At 46.7% G+C, this 23,010-nt stretch overlaps 1 protein-coding gene and 1 pseudogene across 2 annotated transcripts in view; both read left to right on the forward strand.

Moving 5' to 3' along the window:
• The window catches only part of LOC117668125 (uncharacterized), a 23,561-nt pseudogene extending 1,450 nt beyond the window's left edge, over nucleotides 1–22,111 (forward strand). The window contains exons 2-7 of the transcript XR_015731822.1: nucleotides 933–1,349; nucleotides 1,638–1,749; nucleotides 2,226–2,305; nucleotides 4,273–4,399; nucleotides 5,694–7,004; nucleotides 20,948–22,111. The product of XR_015731822.1 is annotated as an uncharacterized LOC117668125 (transcript). The remainder of the gene's footprint in view (nucleotides 1–932; nucleotides 1,350–1,637; nucleotides 1,750–2,225; nucleotides 2,306–4,272; nucleotides 4,400–5,693; nucleotides 7,005–20,947) is intronic.
• Nucleotides 9,051–14,065, forward strand: LOC148116032 (zinc finger and SCAN domain-containing protein 31-like). The gene is made up of 4 exons (XM_087884760.1): nucleotides 9,051–9,261; nucleotides 10,812–11,333; nucleotides 11,920–12,040; nucleotides 12,467–14,065. The coding sequence occupies exons 2-4, from the start codon at nucleotides 10,866–10,868 to the stop codon at nucleotides 12,694–12,696; spliced, it is 819 nt and encodes a 272-aa protein (XP_087740886.1). The 5' UTR covers nucleotides 9,051–9,261; nucleotides 10,812–10,865; the 3' UTR covers nucleotides 12,697–14,065.
• Nucleotides 22,112–23,010: the final 899 nt, after the last annotated feature.

Below are 23,010 nucleotides of genomic sequence, written 5' to 3' on the forward strand. Positions count from 1 at the left end.
TTTGGCTGTTCACCGCCCCGAGTCCTTCGGGAGAGGGGGCAGTATAAAAAATAAATAAATAAATAAATAAATAAATAAATAAATAAATAAATAAATAAATAAATAAATAATCAATCAGAATCAGAGAGGTAGTTTCTGTAAGCAGGGCAATAAAGATTAGGCTAGAAACAGCACCAGAATGTTTCTTTCCTGCCTTCCTTATAGGATTAGCCCTGTAAAGTGGAAAAAAACAAAATAAGATTTCTTCCAACAACCGGTTCTCCGAACTGCTTAGAAAGTTAACAATCGGTTCTCCTGAGTAGGTGCGAACTGGATGAATCCCACCACTGCCTATATCCATGATATACAGAAGTGGCACACAGAGCCCTCTCTGTAGGCACATGCACCATCGCTACGTGCTCTTCCGGGCAGCTGCTCTCTTCAAAGTTGCAGCACACATGTGTGCCGGCCAGCTGGTCTTCGCACAAAGACCAACTGGCTGGCGTGCGTGTGTGCTCCACAACCCGAAAAAAAGCAGCTGGCCGGCGCCCGCGTGCATGACAGAACCCAGAACAGCAGCTGGCCCCTGCGTGCAAGAGCACCGGCCAGCTGCTCTCTTCCAGATTCTGGTGCTCCGGCGTGCGTGTGTTCCGGTTTCGGCACTTTGTGCTGAAAAGGTTAGCCGTCACTGCCCTATACCATTTCAGACAAATGGCTGTCCAGTCTGTTAAAAAATCTCCAGTGTTGGAAAACCCACAATTTCTGGAGGCAAATTGTTCCGGTAGTTAATATCTGGAAACATCTTCTCTTGCTCAGGAGTTTTTGTCTGCAGAAGGATCATATGTTAGGAGGGGTGAGATTTTTCCAGAATCTCTTCATGCAGTAGAGGTCTTAACCAAGGAAGATAACTTTGAAGATCAGGAAAAAGCTGGTCCCATTTTGTTTTTCATTAGAAAATACAGAGAAAAATGCATGAACACCCAGCAGAGGAAGGACAACGGAAGGCTCCTCATGGTGCTCGTCCTGAGACCACCGGAGAAAAAATTGGACCGAAGAACCTAGGGGAAGAAGCGGTCGGTTTGCCCGATCGGTGCCGATGTTTCAGAGACTTCCGATATGAAGAGGCCAAGGGACCCCGAGATCTTTGCAGCCAGCTCCACCAGCTTTGCACTCGGTGGTTGAAGCCAGAAAGGATCACCAAAGCTGAGATGCTGGACCTGGTGATCCTGGAGCAGTTCCTGGCCATCCTGCCCCTGGAGATGAAGAACTGGGTCCAGGAGTGTGACCCAGAGACCAGTTCCCAGGCGGTAGCCTTGGCAGAGGGCTTCCTCCTGAACCAAGGAGAGGAAACGAAGCAGGAGAAATTGCAGGTGAGGAGATTCTATCCTGATAGTTCCAGATGGATAGTAACACCATTCTTCAATGTTTAGATGTTTTGCTACTTCAGCTTTCTGGAATTATTAACATGATGGCAACATCAGTAGGCAAATTAATCCATTGTCACTTTCAGAGACCATATTTGAAGCGAACTGTTGTGGTACCACGTTTTTGTGTTCCCACTGATGGAAATTTGGGGCTGTGAAGTTGGAAGCAAAAGGTAAGAATCTGCTAATATGAATATCCTTAACGCCTCTTCTTGTGTGGTATTTCTTGCCCAGGGATCCTTTGTGGGAGTGGCCTCTGAAAGCCTCAAGGCAAGAGGACAGCCACCACAGGAGCTAATCTTCAACAAAATTTCCTCAAAAGATCCAAGTCAGAACTTCTTAACAGGTACGATAAGATTCTTTCCAAGAACTGTAAATTTCTTTGAGAGATTTGCTTTGAGAGTAATAATCCTCCTTCTCCTCTGCCGCCTCCTCCTTTCTTCTTCTGCTTCTTTTCTTGTTTTCTCTCTCCCTCCTCCTCCTCCTCCTCCTCCTCCTTCTCCCACCCCAGGTTTAGCAAAGGGGGGAAAAGTTGCGATATGTCATGTGACTACAAAGTGACACCGCGAGTTTGAGGTTGTGCTCCTTCTTCTTCTTCTTCTTCTTCTTCTTCTTCTTCTTCTTCTTCTTCTTCTTCTTCTTCTTCTTCTTCCTCTTCCTCTTCCTCTTCCTCTTCCTCTTCTTCCTCCTCCTCCTCCTCCTCCTCCACCACCACCACCTCCTCCTCCTCCTCCTCCTCCTCTTCTTCTTCTTCCTCCTTTCTGAATGTCGTTAAGGGTCCTTTCAAAAAGCCTGCTTCCCCTAATTTTGCCTTTCTCACAGGGAGGAAAACAACATCACCTGTGTTTGCAGAATCAGATCCTTCTGATAAAGCAGAACCAGCATCTATGCCTGAAGCTCTGGTAAGTGGAGAACACAGAAAAGATGCAGAAAAAATAGAGCATCACGATGTGCGTTTTGTAACTGTACGCACATCGTGCTCCTCTATTTTTCCCCAATATTTTAGGGCTTGCTATTTTTTCTTTCTCTGAGCTTGCCTACACTCTGCTCTCCATGCCCTTGGATCGAGTGGAGGAGGCAACTGATCCTCATCAGAGGGGATCGGCTGTCTATCGGCACCACTGCCTGTCAGCAGCCAATCCTCCCCTGTGTCTGTGAAGGCAGGCAGCTCTCCATCTGGACCTTCCCCAATGCCTGAGGGGCCCAGGACAGCATCGTCCTCGCCCCTTGGCCTCTCCAAACATGCAAGGGAGACATGCCATCCAGTAGTGGGTTTCAAATCCCGTCAGTACCAGTTTGCTTGTGGTCGCACAAGTGGTCGTCCGAGTGGGTGGGCAGAACCTCCCGCTGCCGCTACCAGTTTGCCCGAACCAGAGTGAACCGGTAGCAACCCACCACTGATGCCATCCCTGTCGGATGTCCCGGTTCCAACTCCTCCTCCTCCAAACTGGCCTCCAATAGGGCCATGACCTGAGCCAGGAGTTTTCCTCTGCTAACTGACTTAAATGAGATGGATGACAGACACTTTTATTGAATCATTCACATTCTAAACCTTTGGTCCACAATGCGTGGTCAGACTGAGGTCTATCCATTTTCTTTGACATCGTTTGAATCTTCAAGTAAAACACCCATCCTGTTGTGGTCCACCATGCAGACAGTGAGGAGGCTGGAGAGGACAATGGGCCAGTCCTGGAGTCAGGGGAAGGCCTGGACGAGGGCTCTGCGTCGGAGGCAGAGATGGAGCCAGGGCCATCTAGGAGCGATGCACAAACTCGGAGCCTCCAGAGGCAGACAGCAGAGAGTCAGAGGAACAGGAGGAGCCTGTTCCTAGTGCACACATGCGAAGAGCTGCCAGAAGGCAAGAGCAGCTGAAGCAAAAAGGACGACTCAGGAGTAAGGCCAGAAGATGATTGGCCACTCCCATAAGGCTTAAAAGAGCAGCAACGAGCCATTGGGTTCTTTGTAGAAAAGCAACGTTGATTCCAGTGCTTCTTGTCAGCGTCTCTTGAACTTTGTGGGGGTTTTGCCAAGAAAAGCCTCTGGCAGGTTTGCCAAAGACATCAAAGGTTGATGATAAGATCGTAGGACTGTGTTGTGGCCCCGCCCTCTGAGTCTATCTCATCGGAGGAAGAAGGCTCCGAACATGAAGGAGAGGAGTCAGCCAGGCCTCCCTCTCCAGGCCCCTCCCCTCTGGCACTGTCTCAGGTGCCGGCCGAGGGAGAGGAGATTAGCCAGGAGCCAGGTGTCTCGGATGAGAGCGAGGAAGGAGAGCCGTCGTTCCTGGATGCACGCCAACGAAGTCATGATAAACGGTTGCAGCAGTTAAGGAGGCGTGCTAGGGATTAGAACTGAGTCACTGGACCACACCCCAGAGACTATATAAGAGAGGGTGGTGGCTGGTAAAACTCCGTGACGAACAAAAACTAACTTTGGCTAGTCACTTGAACAACGCCTGAAGCTGCCGAAGGGATATTGTTTTGCTGGACTATTTGCAATGCGTATGTAATGTTATGTTATCTGTTGCAGTAAAGCTCTTGGCAGATGGTGCTTATATTGTTGCCAAGTTTGAGATAACGACCTGTGTGCGTGCCAAGTGCTTTCTTAACCCTCGGCTGGCTGTGTTTGTGTGTGTGTGTAGATGGGGACAGATCAGGACTGGTTATGAAGAATTTGTTTTGGACTAAGCTGAGAATGAATTAATTCTCAGCTGTTTTAATAAAATAAGTTTGTTCAGGACTGAATTGTGTTTGGTAATCACTACGTGGGCCTCGGTCACAACACATCCCTTTTAAGATACGTGACTCAAGATAGAGAACTTGCAAGAACATCCCGGACGTTACATTCACTGGGAACGTTCTCTTTCTTTCAGAGTCGCATGTCCTTCCAAGATGTGGCCGTCTTTTTCACCAAAGAAGAGTGGGCCTTACTGGACCCCCATCAAAAAGCTTTGCATGGTGAGGTCATGCTGGAGAATTCAAGAAATGTGGCTTCTCTAGGTAAGGGCCTTGATTTAATCCTGATTTGTACGTATGTTTTCTGTCTCTTCCTCTTTCGAGATGCAGGTAGTCAGTCCTCAACTTACAACAGTTCACTTAGTGACCATTCATAGTTACAACTGCACTGAAAAAAGTGACCGATGACCATTACAACGGCTGCAGCATCCCCATAGTCACGTGATCAAAATTTGGATGCTCGGTAATTGGTTTGTGTTAATGACGGTTGCAGTATCCTGGGATCAGGTGATCAGGTTTTCCGACCTTTTGACAAGCAAGGTCAATGGGGAAGCCAGATTCACTTAACAACCAGGCTACAGGTAGTTTGTTTAGTAACCATTCAACGTTACAACGGCACTGAAAAACTTGACTTATGACTGTTTTTCAAAGTTACGACCTTTGCAGCGACCCCATGGTCATGTGATCAAAATTCAGACACTTGGCAACTGACTCATATTTATGAATATTAAAGCATCATCTTGGTTTCCAAGTTTAGAAAGAGGAAAGGACTTTTTATATGCTGTTTTTATGAATTTTGTGCATTAATACTGTATTCTATTATGCCATATGGAATAACTAACTAACTAACTAAATAAGACGAAAGATTTGAAATTCTGGAGAAAAATTGCAATACATGGAGTTTATTTTTTCATGGGAGTTCATTTTTCTTCATTATTCTAATAGCTATTACAAGTAGTTCTCGATTTACAACAGTTCATTTAGTGCAGTGCTTCTCAACCTTCCTAATGCCGCGACCCTTTAATACAGTTCCTCATGTTGTGGTGACCCCCAACCATAAAATTATTCCTAAGACCATTGAAAATATGTGTTTTCCTATGGTCTTAGGCGACCTCTGTGAAAGGGTCGTTTGACCCCCAAAGGGGTCGCGACTCATAGGTTGAGAACCACTGATTTAGTGACTGTTCAAAGTTACAATGGCACTGAAAAAAGTGACATGATGGTTTTTCACACTTAACGACCGTTAAAGCAAAACATCGGACATCGGACATCTGACAACTGATTCATATTTATGACGGTTGCAGTGCCCCAGGGTCATGTGATCCCCTTTTGTGACTTTCTTACAAGCAAAGTCAATAGGGAAGCCAGATTCACTTAACAACCGTGTTACTAGCTTAACAACTGCAGCGACTCACTTAATAACTGTTTCAAGAAAGATCGTAAAATGGGGCAATATTCACTTAACAAATGTTTCACTTAGCAACAGAAATCTTGGGCTCAATTGTGGTCGTAAATTGAGGACTACCTGTACTTATTTTATTTTTTTTACCCCCTGCAGATGATGGGCAAGAGAATAAGAATAATGAGAAGGCAAGGATATTTCCATTGCAAACAGTTAAGAATGAAGGACAAGACATATTTCAAAATATGTGGAGACCAGAACAAGATGAGGACAACCAGCCAAGCGATCGGAGTGAGACGTTCCCAACTACTTTAAGTTTGGAAATACAGGACTTCCAGACCCAAGAAAATCAGAAGGGAAAGAAAAAGGGAGAGAATTCAGGGTATGGAGAACAATTCAAAGATAAACCTGACAGAAACAAAGATTGCCGGATCCATACAAAAGCGAAAGCTTGTGAACGCAGAGACCGTGTAAAGAATTACTATGAGAACTTCCCTCTGACGTTATATCAGAGCATCTCCACAGAAAACAAACCGTATCAATGCACGGAGTGTGGAAAAACCTTCAGCCACTCCAGTTCCCTCACTTCCCATAAAAGAATCCACACAGGGGAGAAGCCGTACAAATGCACCGAGTGCGGAAAAAGCTTTCGACGCAATACTGACCTTACATCTCACAAAAGGGTCCACACGGGCGAGAAACCCTTCAAATGTGCGGAGTGCGGAAAGAGTTTTACAATGAGCAGCAACCTGACGTTGCATAAAAGGATTCACACAGGGGAGAAACCCTTTAAATGCATGGAGTGTGGAAAGAGCTTCATTCAAAGGGGTCACCTCACTTGCCACATGAGAATCCACACCGGGGAGAAACCGTATATGTGCGTGGAGTGTGGAAAAACTTTCAGGTGGAGCAGTCACCTGCCTAACCACATGAGGATCCACACAGGGGAGAAACCGTACAGTTGCACAGACTGTGGAAGGTGCTTCAGAGACCGCAGTGCCTTTCAGGCCCATCGAAGGATCCACACGGGGGAGAAATCTTTAAAGTGCACAGAATGCGGGAAGACTTTCAGGGGCAGCACGGATCTCACGATCCACAAAAGGATCCACACGGGGGAGAAACCCTACAAATGTCTGGAGTGCGGGAAGAGCTTCATTAGAAGCAGTCATCTGTCCTCCCATAAAAACATCCACCCAGGAGAGAAGCCGTTTAAATGTCTGGAGTGCGGAAAGAGCTTTACTCAAAGCTGTTACCTCAACTACCATAAAAGGATCCACACAGGAGAAAAACCTTACAAATGTCTGGAGTGTGGAAAGAGCTTCAGCAGGAGCAGTCATCTTTCTTACCATAGAAACATCCAGCATGGGGAGAAACCCCATAAATGTATGGAGTGTGGGAAAAACTTTACTCAGAGCTGTTACCTTCTATCGCATAAAAGTATCGATATCAAAGAAAACCCATAAAAATCGATATCAACAAAACCCCATAAAAATACTAGCAGTGTTCTTGTTTTTACATTTTTTGTAAGCTGTCTTGAGTGATTATAGAAATAGAAAGGCGTGGTATAAATGTAATCATCAATAAAAATAATTACTGCCTGAAGTGAGTCAGTCTTTATTTCTTCAGTGATCTACCCTGCATGAGGCAATCTACATTATAATTGGTGGTTGGGTGTCAAGGGGGAGTTTCCTTTTTTCCCCGCCTTTTTCTTCTGCGTATGTATGTCTCTGTATGCTGTTCTGTGATTTACCTCACGATTTACCTCATGATGTAGTGCTATGCCTGACTATCTTAGTTACTGTAAATATAGAGGTTGAATATATGCGTTTATATCAAACTACAAGTTTGTGTCAGCATCTCTGATCTCATTTGGGGACACCTGCTGCGCAATTTCCTGACAGAAAACATTTATCAATTTAAAAACCCTTTTTAGGAAAGACAAAATAACCCACACTTTTTTAGTGACTTCCTTAAAGATACACACACCGAGTGAGAAAAGAACATTTCCTTATGATAAACTTACATTTATCTATAACTTATCATTTACTTATGGTAAAACAGTTTTGCTTTTGTCATTTTGTGTGGAGTTGCCCAACAGAGCATTATTTTTTTAAAAAAGAAAAAGAAAACAACTGGAAATAAGCAGGAATAAATCATTGTGACACTAGGGAAATATAATTTTGGAATAAGAGTATGAGATTTAAGCTGTGAAAAATCCAGACAACTGCTAAAACTTTAAATCATTTAGAAAGATGTTGAGGGAAGGGGGACAAAGTCTTGGCAACGGAGGACGGCAAAAATTGCCTTTTTATTCATTGCCCTCATTTTTACACCAACTACTTTGCATGCAATTCTATGTGACTTACAATGTACAGGTAGTCCTCAACTTACGACCACAATTGAGCCCAACATTTCCATTGCTAAGTGAAATGGTTACAGTATTGAGTTTTGCCCCATTTTACAACCTTTCTTGCCACAATTGTTAAGTGAATCCCTGCAATTGTTAAGTTAGTAACACGGTTGTTAAGTGAATCTGGCTGCCCCGTTGACTTTGCTGGTCAGAAGGCCACAAAAGGTGAACACATGATCCCAGGACACTGCAACCGTCATAAATATGAACCAGTTGCCAAGCGTCTGAATTTTGATCACATGACCACGGGGACTGCAATGGTCATAAGTGTGAAAAACAGAAGTCACTTTTTTTAGTGCCGTTGCAGCTTTGAACGGTCACTAAAAGAAAGGTTGTAAATCGAGGACTGCCTGTACTGAGCAAAAAACAGCCATCCAAACAATCTACAGGTATTCCTTGACTTACAACCGTTTGATTAGTGACCGTTCAAAGTTACTACAGCACTGAAAAATTTGACTTATGGCCATCTTTCAGAGTTATGGCCTTTGCAGCATCCCCATGGTCATGTGATCAAAATTCAGATGCTTGGCAACTGGTTCACACTTACAACGGTTGCTGCATCCCAAGGTCATGTGATCCTCTTTTGCGACCAGCAAAGTCAATGGGGAAGCCAGATTCACTTAACAACCGGGCCACTAACTTATCAACTGCAGTGATTCACTTTGCAGCTGTGGCAAGAAAGGTGGTAAAACGGAACAAAACCCACTTAACAAATGTCTCACTTAACAACGACATTTTTTTGGCTCGAATGTGGTCATAAATTGAGGAATACTTGTAGTTTTAAGGTAGCTTCTGAGGCTCTTTCGATTCATTTCCTACAGGACAAAAGGACCGAGGCTCATTTGACTTGGGAGGGGGGCAAGTCTGTTTGCTTCGTTTTTGATTTAATTCTTGAATTTATTTTCTTGAATTAATTCCTGATTCTTCCCCATTCCTATCTGCGCCCTCCTGTGGACTTTTCTCTGCACGTCCAGTTACAGCCACCAGGGGGCGCCCTCCGCCCCTTAAAAAAATTGCACAGCGGGATGATGCCAGCTTTGGATGGCAACTGAGCATGCGCGGAAAATTGCATTTCTCTCCCCCCCCCTCCCTTCCCCCGTCGCCTTATCTCAGTCGGGGGGTCAGAGGGAGGGAGGGAGAAATTCTTTAAGGAAGAGGAAGTGGGCATCCTTGCCCGGTGATTTGCCCCTCTAGGAAGCAGCACTCTCTCCCCTTAACTCTGCAAGTGATGAAGCGGGGGTAGAGCAACTTCCAAGCGCGGTCCGCAGCATCTGCACCGAGTTGTAGCATTGCTCAACCCGAGCAGGCGGCTATGTAAGGCATAGATAGAGGGTCTATTTGCAGGTTGAAGAGGATTCCCTATCTCTTTTTAAGGGGATCCCCCTTCCCCTTCCTTCCAGGGGATCCCTGCTTGCAGACCCCAGAGGGGAGGGGGCTTCTCTGGGGAAAAAAAACCCTCCCTTATTTGGGGGGGCTCAGCCCAAAAAACCAAAAACCAGGCTTCTGGTTGTTCTTTTCTGAACAACCAGGTTTATTCAAAGGGAAAGGCTTTGGAGAACTGTAGCTTGGGTCATCAGCTGTACTTGGGGGGGGGGGAGCTGCGGTGGGACCCTGTTGGGAGGGGGAGTCTGCCGGAGAGACCCATCTTGGAATATCTGCAGAGGGATAAGGAAACCTTGGGGAGTTGGGAAGGGTTCTCGCCTTTTCAACAGCTCCTGGAGTGGAGTTCTGCTATCATTCCCTCTGCTACCATTCTGTGGAAATTGGGATCGTAGAAACACCCAGGAGCATAGAAGAGTCCAAAGGCAGATGCATGAATAAATGTGATAAATGTATTTATTCATATAACAAAACATATTAACTATATACAAAGGCTGTCTTAATATCCATTAGGATAGGGGGCACACAGCGTGTGTGACTACCCCTATCAAAGATCACGGAGAACAAACGTAAAAGAGAGCATGGTGGAAAGGTTAGAGGGGGTTTTATACTCAGTGTAAGCCCCTCCTCTCCACATAGGGGTGGGGGCACTTCCTGCCTCCACTAGTGTCTGTATGATATATGTGCCAATGGCTTGCAAATACTTGACAGGTTCTGACTGTCCCCTTTGGGAAGAAAGATCCTGACCACAAATAGGGCAGAGGTCTGCAACCTTAAACGCTCCAAGAGCCATTTGGACCCGTTTCCCGCAGAAAAGAAAACACCGGGAGCCACAAAACCCTTCCCGTGCCTGACTATTTCTTGAGCGGCCACAAAACTAGCATATGTAGTCGAATTAAACGTTCTGTTTTCTTCTGAAACTTTTCTTTTCTTGGATTTATCCATGGTTGGCCTACCGGGGGTTGAAAAGCTCAAAAAATTGTGTGCCAGCAGTGTCGCATATTGGCGGTTGTGACACATATTTTGAGCGACGGAGCCACAGCTGAGGGGTGAAAGAGCCACATGCGGCTCCAGAGCTGCAGGTTGCTGACCCCTGTCCTAGGGGAACACCCCTTCTGCCAAATTGCAAAAGAAGGAGTAGCAATAGGCTGACCTTGAGGCTCTCCTTGTGTTGTTGTGAAGTCATGTCTGACCCATCACGACCCCATGGACAACGTTCCTCCAGGCCTTCCTGTCCTCTACCATCCTCTGGAGTCCATTAAAGCTCACACCAACTACTTCAGTGACTCCATCCAGCCACCTCATTCTCTGTCATCCCTTTCTTCTTTTGCCCTCAATCGTTCCCAGCATTAGGCTCTTCTCCAGGGAGTCCTTCCTTCTCATTAGGTGGCCAACGTATTTGAGTTTCATCATCCAGATCTGGCCTTCTAAAGAGCAGTCGGGGTTGATCTCCTCTAGGACTGACCGGTTTGATCTCCTTGCAGTGTCTTTTAGGAGAAGGCAAAGAAGGAGTTCCACCCTCTCCGAAAAGAGCTGTGATGGAGACTCACCAGCTCCTTCCCAGAGAAAAGAGCTCTGAAGATCCGCAACATTCCTTCAAAATCTTGGGATCTCCGGGGCAGCCCCGAGAGAAGTGGGAAGCAAAAGACCACTTTGCTGGGAAAGGCATTGAGAGCCAGAGGGAGTTCAGCCAGAAGATCCTGGAAGAAGGAACCCTCCCTTGGAAGGTCCGGCCCCAGAGGTTCAGGGGGTTCTTCTACCAGGAGGAGATCCAAGGACCCCGCAAACTTTGCAGCTGTCTCCACCGCCTTTGTCTTGAGTGGCTGCAACCAGAAAGAAACACCAAGGCTCAGATGCTGGATTTGGTGGTCCTGGAGCATTTCCTGGCTGTCCTTCCCCTGGAGATGGCGAACTGGGTGAGAGAATGTGGAGCGGAGACCAGTTCCCAGGCTGTGGCCCTGGCCGAAGGCTTCCTCCTGAGCCAAGCAGAGGACCAAAAGCATCAGGTGAGAGAAACATTATTTCTCCCAAGTATCTCCCTAACCAGTTTTGTTCAATATCCTAATTTAAGGAGGTCTCATTAAGGGATGCAGTGGCTCAGTGGCTGAGACACTGAGCTTGTCGAACAAAAGGTTGGCAGTTCAGCGGTTCGAATCCCTAGTGCCACGTAACAGGGTGAGTTCCCATTACTTGTCCCAGCTTCTGCCAACCTAGCAGTTCGAAAGCACCTAAAAAATGCAAGTAGAAAAATAGGGACCATCTTTGGTGGGAAGGTAACAGCATTCCGTGCACCTTTGGTGTTTAGTCATGTTGGCCACATGACCATGGAGACATCTTCGGACAGCGCTGGCTCTTCGGCTTTGAAATGAAGATGAGCACTGCCCCTTAGAGTCGGGAACAACTAGCACATATGTGCGAGGGGATCCTTTACCTTTACCTTTACATTACCTCTTCCATATTTTTCCCAAGACAAGATGAAAGTCCAAATTTTCTCTATCCCTGGATGATTGTGCCCGGTAGAAGAATACTCTCTTTCTACGTTCCACCCCCCTAACTCTTTTCTGCTTCTTCCACATTGATGTTCACATGCAGGGAAGGTCCATCAAGGTAGATCCTCCAGGTCCCAAACCAAAGAGAGATCCATCAGATCTTTCTCGGGAGTCCCTTTTTGGAGAGATTGTCAAGGAGAATCCAGCTCCTGTCAGCTCACCAGGTAAGGAGACATTCTCTCTTCTGTCCCAGTGAATTCCAGTTCTGGTTTTTTCTGTCCCCTTCATCTTTTGGTTTTACAATATAAGCGCGAATCTAGATTTCCACCCCACCCTGCTTGTGTCAAAAGCATCAAGGCACTTCCTGGTTGAAAGGATTAGCTAGTGACATCATCATTGCCCTAGGGACGCTCAGTTGGGGGCTCATTTCACATCCCAGAGCTGGAGGGCAGGTCGAGAACTCAACGCTACCCCACGACAGCTCTCAGGTCTCAAACCCAGGCTTGCTAACTTCTGGTCCAGCTTCCCAACCACTCGAGCCACCGTGCTCCAATCTAGATGGGTTCTATGTGATAGAGACGTTTCCTAGAAATTATTAACAACATTTTTAAAAAAAAACTCTGCTTCCACTCCCTTTATATTCCTCACAGAAGAGAGTACAATGTTGGTACTTCTTGAAACATCCCCTTTTCCTGATGAAAAAGAAACAGCAACTTCGCTTGCAGTTCAGGTAGGAGAAGGCTCAGCAAATCATATGTGCCATCAACCTTTGGAGACCTCTAGCTCAGTGAAGAACACAAGAAATAATAATCCCATTGCAGCAACTGAAATAGGACACGTGCAGTGGTGGGATTCAGCCGGTTCGCACTGGTTTGGGTGAACCAGTTGTTAAATTACACACACACACACACACACACACACACCGCTTTCAAAGTGGATCCTGAGCGCTGCGCTGCAATGGAGAAACAGGCAATGGAGCGGCTGGCGTAAAAGAAAGAGAAAGGGAAGGGAAAGAGAAAGATGCAAAAGAAAGAGAAGGCCGCTTTCCCTTTTTCTTCTTCCTGCTCCTCCTCCTTCCCTTGTGCCAGCCGCTCCATTGCCCATTTCTCCATTGCAGTACAGCTGTTGTGGCCTGCCATCGGCCAGCAAAACTGGCAGTAGAGTCGGACAGTGAGGAGGTTGGGGAGGAATTTGGGCCAGTCCTGGGGGCTGGGTAAGCTCGGACGAGGGCTCTGCGTTGGAGGCAGAGAGGGAGTTAGACAGCAGCCAGGCAGAGGAACAGCTGGAGCCTGTTCCCAGTGTGTGCATGCACAGAGCTGCCAGAAGACAAGAACAACTGAGAAAGCAGGGTCGACTCAGGAGTAAAGCTACACCTTGGAGGTGATTGGCCCCTCCCATAGGAAATAAAAGAGGAGCAAACAGGGAGGGGGCTTTTGCAGGAAACTATTCGTTCGTTCCGTGACTCTGAGAGACTCTGTGCCGGGTTTTGCCTTGTACTGCAGTTGGAAACAAGTTACGTGGCAGCTTGCCAAACGAGATAAGGTGTGTTGAGAAATATTCCTTTGCAAAACTGTTTGGACAAACCTTGCTGACTGTGAATGCACGTAATTCACAGTTGTGTAAATAAAAGCAGTTTTCTCGGGACCAATTCTTGCCTCCTGCTTGTTGAGGGAGCCTAGGTCAGAACAACAGCGCCCAGGATCCACTTTGATAGCGGGGTGGTGTTGGTGGTAATCTAACAACTGATTCGCTTAGGGTCAGGTTAGCCTTCGCGGGAGGCTCGTTCTGCATGTGTGGCAGAGCTGAAGGACAGGGATGGGCCACGCCTCCCACAACAGCCAACCTGACCCTGGGCGAACCAGTTGTTAAATTATTTGAATCCCACCACTGGACACGTGTGATGTGTGACTGCATTCAGAGCTATTACCAATTAAGGGGCAGGAGGATTATGAGTATAAATGAAGCAGAGATATCTGAGATTTAGCTTGCTGGGCATCCTAGAAACCAATTGAATCCATAATGCTGCAAAGCTAGATTTTAAAGACCACAGTCTAAAACAGGCCCAAGACCACACAGAACCAAATATTACCCCTTATACTTAGCCATGGTGGTCAGAGGCGGGTTTCAAAACCCGTTGCTACCGGTTTGATCGTGGGCGTGGGCGCGCAGCACTTCTGCGCATGTGCAGAAGCTTCTGAGCATCCGGGCGGGTAGGTGGAGCTCCTGCCGCCGCTACCAGTTTGCCCAACCCGGGGGGCCAACCAGTAGCAACCCACCACTGATGGTAGTGCAATGGTTAGAATGCAGCATTGCAGGCTAATTCTGCCAACCGCCAGCAGTTCGATTCTCACCGGTTCATTTTCATTTCATTTTCATTTTCATTTTATTTGATTTGTATACCGCCCTACTCCCGAAGGACTCAGGGCAGTGAACAGCCAACAATAAAATACATAAATACACAAAATTTAAAAACCCGATAAAATCAAATTAAACTTATTGGCCCAGACAAATTAAAATACCCCAATAATTTAAAAACAGATTAAAATTTACATATTTTAAAAAGGGAAGAGATCAGGCCAAGCCCGCTTGATGGAATAAAAACGTCTTCACAGCACGGCAGAAGGAGCGCAGATCCGGGATCCTCCGTATCTCCGGGGGGAGCTCATTCCAGATGGTAGGTGCCCCCACAGAGAAGGCTCTCCCCCTAGGGGCCGCCAGTCGACACTGTTTGGCTGACGGCACCCGGAGGAGTCCCTCTCTATGAGAGCGTACTGGCCGGTGGGAGGCTATTGGTGGTAGTAGGCGGTCCCGTAAATAACCAGGCCCTAAGCCATGGAGCGCTTTAAAGGTGGTAACCAGAACCTGAGCGGTTCAAGGTTGACTCAGCCTTCCATCCTTCCATGGTTGGTAAAATGAGGACCCAGATTGTTGGGGGCAACAGGCTGACTCTGTAAACCTCTTAGAGAGGGCTGTAAAGCACTGCGGAGCGGTATATATGTCTAAGTGCTCTTGCTGTTGCTATTAACAGAAGAACAAAGCTGAATGGGACCTTGGAGGTCTTCTAGCCCAACCCCCTGCTCAAGCAGGAAACCCTATACCCGTGATGGCGAACCTATGGCACGGGTGCCACAGGTGGCACATGGAGCCATATTGGTGGACACGCGAGTGTTGCCCTAGCTCAGCTCCAGCGCGCATGTGCGCACCAGCCAATTGATTTTCAGGCCTTCCAGTCCCACCGGAAGTCGGGAAACTGGCTGTTTCTGGCCTCCAGAAGGCCTCCGGGGGGATGGGGAAGGCTGTTTCTGCCCTCCCCAGGCTCCTAGAAAGCCTCTGGAGCCTGGGGAGGGGGAAAAATGGCCTACCAGGCCCACCGGGCCATCGCGTGCCAAAAGCAGGGAGAAGTATGGGGGGGGTCACGTGCACATGTGCGGGAGGGCAGGGCACATTGAATTATGGATGTGGGCACACGCACCCGTGACCCCCCCCACGACTCCCGCTTTTCTCACGCGACGGCAAAAAGGTTAGCCATCACTGCCCTATACCATTTCAGACAAGTGCTTAGCGCATTGTAAGCCACCCTGAGTCTCCAGAGAAGGGTGGCATATAAATCAAATTTAAAAAAAAAAAAAAGTGGTTGTCCAAGCTCCAGTCTTTTAAGAAAAGCCTCCAGTGTGTTTAGTTTAGTTTAGTTTTATTAAATTTATAGACCGCCCTACTCCCGAAGGACTCAGGGCGGTGAACAGGCACAGAATAAAATACATAGATACAAAAGTTAGAAACATAATTAAAACCAAATTAAATAATTTAGCCCAAGACAATTAAAAATCCCGGTAATTTAAAACAAATTAAAATTTCAGTTTAAAAATTTAAAAGAAAGGGGAGAAAATTAGGCCAGGCCGGCTTGCTGGAATAGGAGGGTCTTAAGAGCATGGCGGAAAGTGCGCAGATCTGGGATCCTCCGTATCTCCAGGGGGAGCTCGTTCCAGATAGTGGGTGCCCCCACAGAGAAGGCCCTCCACCAGGGGCCGCCAGTCGACACTGCTTGGCTGACGGCACCCGGAGCTGCCCCTCTCTGTGAGAGTGTACCGGCCGGTGGGAGGCTGTTTGTGGTAGTAGGCGGTCCCGTAAATAACCAGGACCTAAGCCATGGAGCGCTCTAAAGGTGGTAACCAAAACCTTGAAGCGCACCCGGAAGACCACCGGGAGCCAGTGCAGCTCGCGCAGGAGAGGTGTCACACGGGAGCGCCATGTTGCTCCCACAACCACCCGCGTGGCCGCACTCTGCGCCAGTTGGAGCCTCCGGGTGCTCCTCAAGGGGAGCCCCATGTAGAGAGCATTACAATAGTCCAGGCGGGAGGTGACGAGGGCATGAGTGCCTGTGCGTAGGGAGTCCCGATCCAGAAAGAGACGCAAGTGGTGGATCAGGCGAACCTGATGAAAAATCCTTCCGGTCACGGCCGTCAAGTGCTCTTCTAAAGACAGCTGTGAATCCACGAGGATGCCCAAGTTGCGAGCCCTCTCCGTGGGGGCCAGCGATTCACCCCCAATAGTCAGCGATGGCGTCAACTGACTATATCGGGAGTTGTGGTGTGGAGCACCACAACTCCTAGAAGCAAGCTATTCCACTGATTAATTGTTCTAACTATCAGGAAAGTTTGACCGTGGGGATGCTGCAATGGTCGTAAGTGTGAAAAATGGTTCCAAGTCACTTTTTTCAGTGCCGTCGTAACTTTGAACAGTCACTGAATGAATGGTTGTAAGTCGAGGACTACTTGTATAAGTCAAGGAAAAGATCCTTCAAAACTTTCCAGAGTATCCCAGTTAATCAACAATGTTGTCCACCTTTCAGACTCCGGTGTCCTTCAAGGAGGTGGCCGTGTATTTCTCTGCGGAGGAGTGGGCCTTGTTGGATTTCGACCAAAAAACCCTTCACGGAGAAGTTATGCTGGAGAATTCTAGGAACGTGGCTTCTCTCAGTAAGGGTCTGCCTTCACTTCTGAATTCTTTCAAATGAATGTCAAAGGCCTTTTGTACCGTGAACTAATCTACCTTATTTCTTTCTTCCAAGAATTAGCCAAAGCAGAGCCTGACTCCTGGTGGGAAGAAGGTGGAGATCTGCCCTTCTGGAGGTCCAGGAAAAGTGAGAGAACACTAATTCCCTGTTGAGATCTGGGATGGGATCATTCCTTCGGAGCAGGGGTGAAATTCAGCAGGTTCTGACAGGTTCTGGAGAACCGGTAGCGGAAATTTTGAGTAGTTCTTGGAACCGGCAAATACCATCTCTGGCTGGTCCCAGAATGGGGTGGGAATGGAGATTTTGCAGTATCCTTCCCCTGCCACGCTCACCAAACCACGCCCACAGAACCGGTAGGGAAAAAATTTGAATTTCACCCCTGCTTCAGAGTCTCCTTGATGAATTTTTCAGGCTGGGTTACGTCATCATGAAGAGATTGGACCATTGGTTCTGACTGAGAAACCAGAAGATTCCCCCCCCACCAAACCCTAAACTTTTTATTTTATTTATTCAGCATCTATCTGTCAAATGCTTTAATTTGGATACCTATGCAGAACAAGGAGTTATTGCATGCCCCTTAAAGGGGTCTTTTGTCACGTGGGCGCAACCTGTTGTGCCCACGTGACACCCCTTCTGCGCGAGCTGCACTGGCTCCCAATGGTCTTCCGGGTGCGATTCAAGGTGTTGGTCACCACCTTTAAAGCGTTCCATGGCATAGGACCCGGGTATCTTCGAGACAGACTTCTGCCACCAACAGCCTCCCACCGGCCAGTTCGCTCCCACAGAGAGGGTCTCCTCAGGGCGCCGTCGGCCAAGTTATGTCGGCTGGCAACACCCAGGGGGAGGGCCTTCTCTGTGGGAGCCCCTGCTCTGTGGAATGAACTGCCCCCGGAAATGCGTAAGATCTCCGACCTCCGTGTATTTCGCTGTGCCCTCAAGACCCTGCTGTTCCGCCAAGCTGGGCTATCAATGTAATGATTTTTAAATTGGGTTTTAAATTTTGGGGTTTTAAATCTGAGCCGAAATTATGTAATAATTTTAATTAATTTTAACTGATGTCTGTCCTTGTGTTTTTAATAGGCTGTACACCGCCCTGAGTCCGTCGGGAGAAGGGCGGTATAGAAATAAAATTATTTATTTATTTATTTATTTTGTATCCTCAAAAAGTGGGTGTGGGGGGGAAGCATGCTCTTAACGTGTAGGAAATTTTTGAAAACATCTGTTTCTTCTGCCTTTTCTCAATCTGGGATATTATTTAATTCTACGTAAAATTTTAAAAATTGCATTGGAAAAAACCCCCACCAAAGAATGTACTGGATTTCTGAATTTAATTTAATTTAATTTAATTTCCAATTTATATACCGCCCTTCTCCCTGAGGACTCAGGGCGGTGTACAGCCAAGATAAAAAAAAAAACATAGAATACAAATATTAAAAAACATTTAAAAATATATATAAATTTTGGCCCGAAAATTAAGAAATCACAAACTAATTAAAAGAATTTAAAAATTTCTTCTTAAGCCAACCCGGCTTGCTGGAAAAGATGGGTTTTAAGGGAATGACGGAAGGCATTCTGAAGAAAAAGAGGAGCTATATCCATTAATGCAGTGGCAGGGATGGGCTGCTGGGGATTCGCAGGGGTTCGGGAGAACCTCTAGCTATGATTCTGTGCAGTTCAGAGAACCCCCAAATCCCACTCCTGGCTGGCCCTGCCCACCCCTCCCCTCCGTTCCCAGGAGTCCCCACGCAGCCCGTTTTGGATGCAGGAAAATGCAGCGCATGCCCAGAGGGTCGGGGAAGGTGAAAAACGGGCCTACCGGAAGTTTAGGAAGGCCGGAAACCGGCCTGTTTCTGGTCTCCAGAGGGCCTCTGGAGCCTGAGGAGGCCATTTTTGCCCTCCCGGAGGATCAAGGAAAGCATCAAGAGCCTGGGGAAGGCAAAAACGTCCCCCCCCCAGCCATGGTGCAGGAGGCTGACTAGGCCATACCCACCCAGCAACCGAGCAGAGAACCCCTTGCTAAAATTTTTGAAGCCCACCCCTGTGCAGTGGTATAATACTATATATCTGTGATGGCGAACCTATGGCACGGGTGCCAGACGTGGGACACGGAACCCTCTCTGCTGGCACGCGCCCCGTCGCCCCAGGTCAGATCTCCGTGGCGTTTCTTCTGTGAGCTTCCGTTTCCCTGCAAACGACAAAACAGAAGCTCACGAAAGAAAAAGATCTTACCTCTTGCCACGCTGCCAGTGTTGGGATGCCCTGTCTCCCGCCAGTTAGCTGGTCTTTGGGTCTCTGTTGCGCATGAGTGCATGTCTGCACATATCCGTGCGCATGTCCGCATATGTGCCTGTTTGCACTTGAGTGCACATGTGCACCTTTCAGTTTGGGCGTGCGCACGCACGCAGTTCGGGCACTCGGTGTCTAAAAAGTTCACCATCACTGCTATATATCTTTAAAAGTAGAGATTTCCATCATGATGTCATGCTTCCGAGTAATGATCCCAAACAAGTCAGAACTCTTGAGCCTGGAATTCTTCTCAAAGAGTCTTTTTGTTGAGCATGTAGGAAGAAATATCCTTCTGAGTTCAGCTCCAAGTGGGGAAAAAGACACTGGAAACATGGAGACTGCTTGGAAAGATTGTTTAATGGTGGACAGGATCACATGGCTTGAGTTCCTGAACAGAAAAAGGGGCAAGACGTAGCGAGTCTCTGGGTTTTATGCCCTCTCTGGCTTTGAACTTCCTGGGGCCCAGAAAGAGTATCCTGATTGGTTGTCAGACTCCCAGGGGGTGGGGGTCTTAGCTAGCCTTGCTGGCTGATGTAATCTTCCCAGGTGCCATGTGGGGAGTTTCTGTTGCTAGATGGGTCCTGTTGTGTTGCAGATGATGGTCCATTGACAAAGATTGAGTTTCTGCCTCTGGCCCATTGACAAAGGGTGGGGGCAGGAAGATGGGAGCTGCTTCGTCTTTAAAACATGCTTCTCCATTTCTCATCCAGGGAAACATAATATTCTGCCTTTTTAATATTTCCCAAAATATTTCATTCCTCTAGGAAAGGGCTGGGTGCTAACGTCACCCAGGCACATCAATTATCGGCATGTTCAAATGTGAAGCCAGCCCTAAATATTTCCTGTGGTTCCATATAATTAAAAGAGTAAATGATTCCCTCCCCACAAGTGTCACAGATCACATTGCCCAACTGAGTAAATGGCAGGCTGTTCAGGCATTCCCTCCTTTCTTGCTCAGCACTTGTTGAGATCTTGGCTGTACCAGCCTCTGCCTGTGTTATGTCTAGCACCTCATAGAATTGCATTCCAATCCTCTATCCTCCCCACATCTGTGTGGCAACTGAGAAACGGGAAAAAAAATGCCTCAGCCAGAGTCGTTTCGAAAGTTGACACATATCTCTGACTTTTGTTGAAATTGTTTTCTTGTTCTTCCCGTTTCATTATTTTGTCTTTGTCTTCATAAGGGGGGGGAGGAAACTCTGCTTCATGAAATCAGGGTGAAATGATCAACCAAAGAAATCACTTGTGAGACTTAAGCATAACCAATGTAATGTCGTTATGTATGACAAAGTATGTATGTTTGTATGTATTATGTATGTAGAGAAAAAGCAGACCATCTTGGAAATTACAATCAATTCCCAGAATTGGCAACCAATTATTAGGAATTGATCCTTGTTGCTTTCCTTGGGTTTTAAAAATTAAAAAAAGATTTCTCCTTTCTTTTTTTCTTTCTTTTTTTCTTTCTTTTTTTCTTTCTTTTTTTCTTTCTTTTTTTCTGTAGAGGCATTTAAGCAGGAAAATGAGATTGACCAGGAACCTGATACGGAAACATCTCAGACAGTCCAACACGAAGTGGAAAAGGAGACAGGTGAAAATAAGAAATCGGACAGCAGATCAGAAGCATTGGAAGAAAACCACTCTATAGATTCGGAGAAGAAATTGTCCACGTCTCGGTGTGCTGAAATCCATGAGTTCCTCACCCAAGAGGATCACTTGGAAAACAGAATAGGGAATTGCCTTCCAGAGGTGGCAACACTGACAGATAAGTCAGAATTGTGTGATCAGAATGGACCCAATGCAAGAAACAATCAGTACGGATGGAGAGAGCACGGCACGGACTGTGGAAAGAGCTTCAGGTGCAGCAACGGACTTACTTCACATAAAAGGATTTATTCTGGGGGAAAATCATATACATGTATGGAGTGTGGAAAGACCTTTCGCCAGAATTGGCACCTTACTTCCCATAAAAGGCTCCACACGGGGGAGAAACCGTATGTTTGCACGGAGTGTGGAAAGAGCTTTAGCAAGAGCAGTTCTCTTACTTTACATAAAAGGGTCCACACAGGGGAGAAGCCATATTCGTGCGTGGAGTGCGGAAAGAGCTTCAAACAAAGCAGCAAACTTACATCGCATAAGAGGATCCACACGGGGGAGAAACCGTACAAATGTGTGGAGTGTGGAAAAACCTTCAGATTGAGCAGCCAGCTGACCTCTCATAAAAGGATCCACACAGGGGAGAAGCCGTACTCGTGCACAGAATGTGGGAAAAGCTTCAATCACAGTAGTAACCTGACTTCTCATAAAAGGCTTCACACAGGTGAGAAACCCTATATCTGTCTGGCGTGTGGGGAGAGATTCAGGTTGAGTAGCTACCTGGCTTCGCACAAAAAGATCCATCTGGAGGAGAAAGCGAACAAATACACGGAGTGTGGAAAGGGCTTTGGTCAGTCCTAGCTTCTCATAAAAGAATCTCCAAGAGAGAAATCGTATAAACGCATAAAATGTGGAGTGCAAATCTTACTCAACCCGAAGAATTCGTGCAAAAAAAGCATCCTAGGGAGAGAAAAATAAGTTTTAACAACTCAATTTAATAAAACATAAACATAAAAACAAACCAAAAAAAGGACAACAGAAGAAGAAATTGTGCCAACGCAGAGAATATTGGAAGAGAGAGTTGCCTCGTCTTTTCTGATCTCCGGGTTAAAGAGGAGGGTGGCAAGAGAGACACCAAAGAGAAAACAATCCCTGCATCTTGCAAAGATTCTGATCGTGGTTAAGCAATCGCAAGACGCAATATTGCATGCAGCTTTCCTCTAAAACTGAATCAAGGACAGTTTAACTGTGCCTTAAACCTCAAATCTCAGTCTGTTGGGTCTTATTATCGGGTCGCTTCGAATTGGTCATTCAGGTGGTTGTTGGGGGCAAAAAGTTGGAAGTAATCATTGCCTTAAGCTTCTGAAAGGAAAGGAGAAATAAACTAATATTTTTAAAAACATTTTTGCTGTACTCCTGTCTTTTGAGTATGGAGGTGTAGGAAGTTAGCACCCACCCCTTTCCTGGAAGAGTGAAATATTTTAGGAAATATGAAAAAGGCAAAATATTATATTTCCCTGGGAGAAGCATGTTTTACAGACAAAGCAGCTCCCACCTTCCTGCCCCCACCCTTTGTCAATGGGCCATTAAGGCCTGGGCCAGTCTATTCTACATAACAAAGATCTACCTCCTTCAGGCAGAGCCATAGTAGGAATTGCGAAAGATAGGATTAACCCTCTACACAATAGCAGCAGAAACTCACCACATGTGACCTGGGAAGAACATGTGACCATCGGCTAGCTAAGACCCCCCCCATCCCCTGGGAGTCAGACAACCAATCAGGATACTCTTTCTGGGCCCCAGGAAATGCAGAGCCAGAGAGAGCATAAAAACCCAAGGATTTACTGTATCTGCCCCTTTTCTGTTCAGGAACTCAAACCATGTGATCCTGTCCACCATTAAACCATCTTTCCAAGCAGTCTCCATGTTTCCAGTGTCTGTTTCCCCACTTGGAGCAGAACCCAGAAGGATGTTTCTTCCAACAGAGGCTCAGATGTTTCTTCCTAGCTAAGTATTAAACCAAGCCAACCCCTGCTTAGTTCTGATAGTACTGTTACAAGGATTATCTCCTGACCATTTGGAATTGGACAGAATCCATCACTTTTGGTTTATTGCCCGAACGTCATTCATTCTGTGTGACAGCTTTCTTTCCGAGGTCAAATGTAATAATGCTCACAAAGCAGTGAATTTACAAAGCACTGAGCCCAACCTAGCCAGAGGCATGTTAATACTAGTTAGTGGGTAAAACTGGAATACCTATGATATTTAGATCAGAAATAGTCCTGTTGTTTCCTGCCCCTC

The sequence above is a fragment of the Pantherophis guttatus genome, chromosome 2 (assembly GCF_059756535.1).
Source record: "Pantherophis guttatus breed Tessera chromosome 2, ASM5975653v1, whole genome shotgun sequence".
Lineage (NCBI taxonomy): Eukaryota > Metazoa > Chordata > Lepidosauria > Squamata > Colubridae > Pantherophis > Pantherophis guttatus.

Coding starts and splice junctions, on each gene's coding strand:
- LOC148116032 (XM_087884760.1), top strand. CDS start 10,866: ATGGAGACTCACCAGCTCCTTCCCAGAGAAAAGAGCTCTGAAGATCCG. Junction 11,334..11,919: donor CAGAGGACCAAAAGCATCAG/GTGAGAGAAACA, acceptor GTTCACATGCAG/GGAAGGTCCATCAAGGTAGA. Junction 12,041..12,466: donor AGCTCCTGTCAGCTCACCAG/GTAAGGAGACAT, acceptor TATTCCTCACAG/AAGAGAGTACAATGTTGGTA.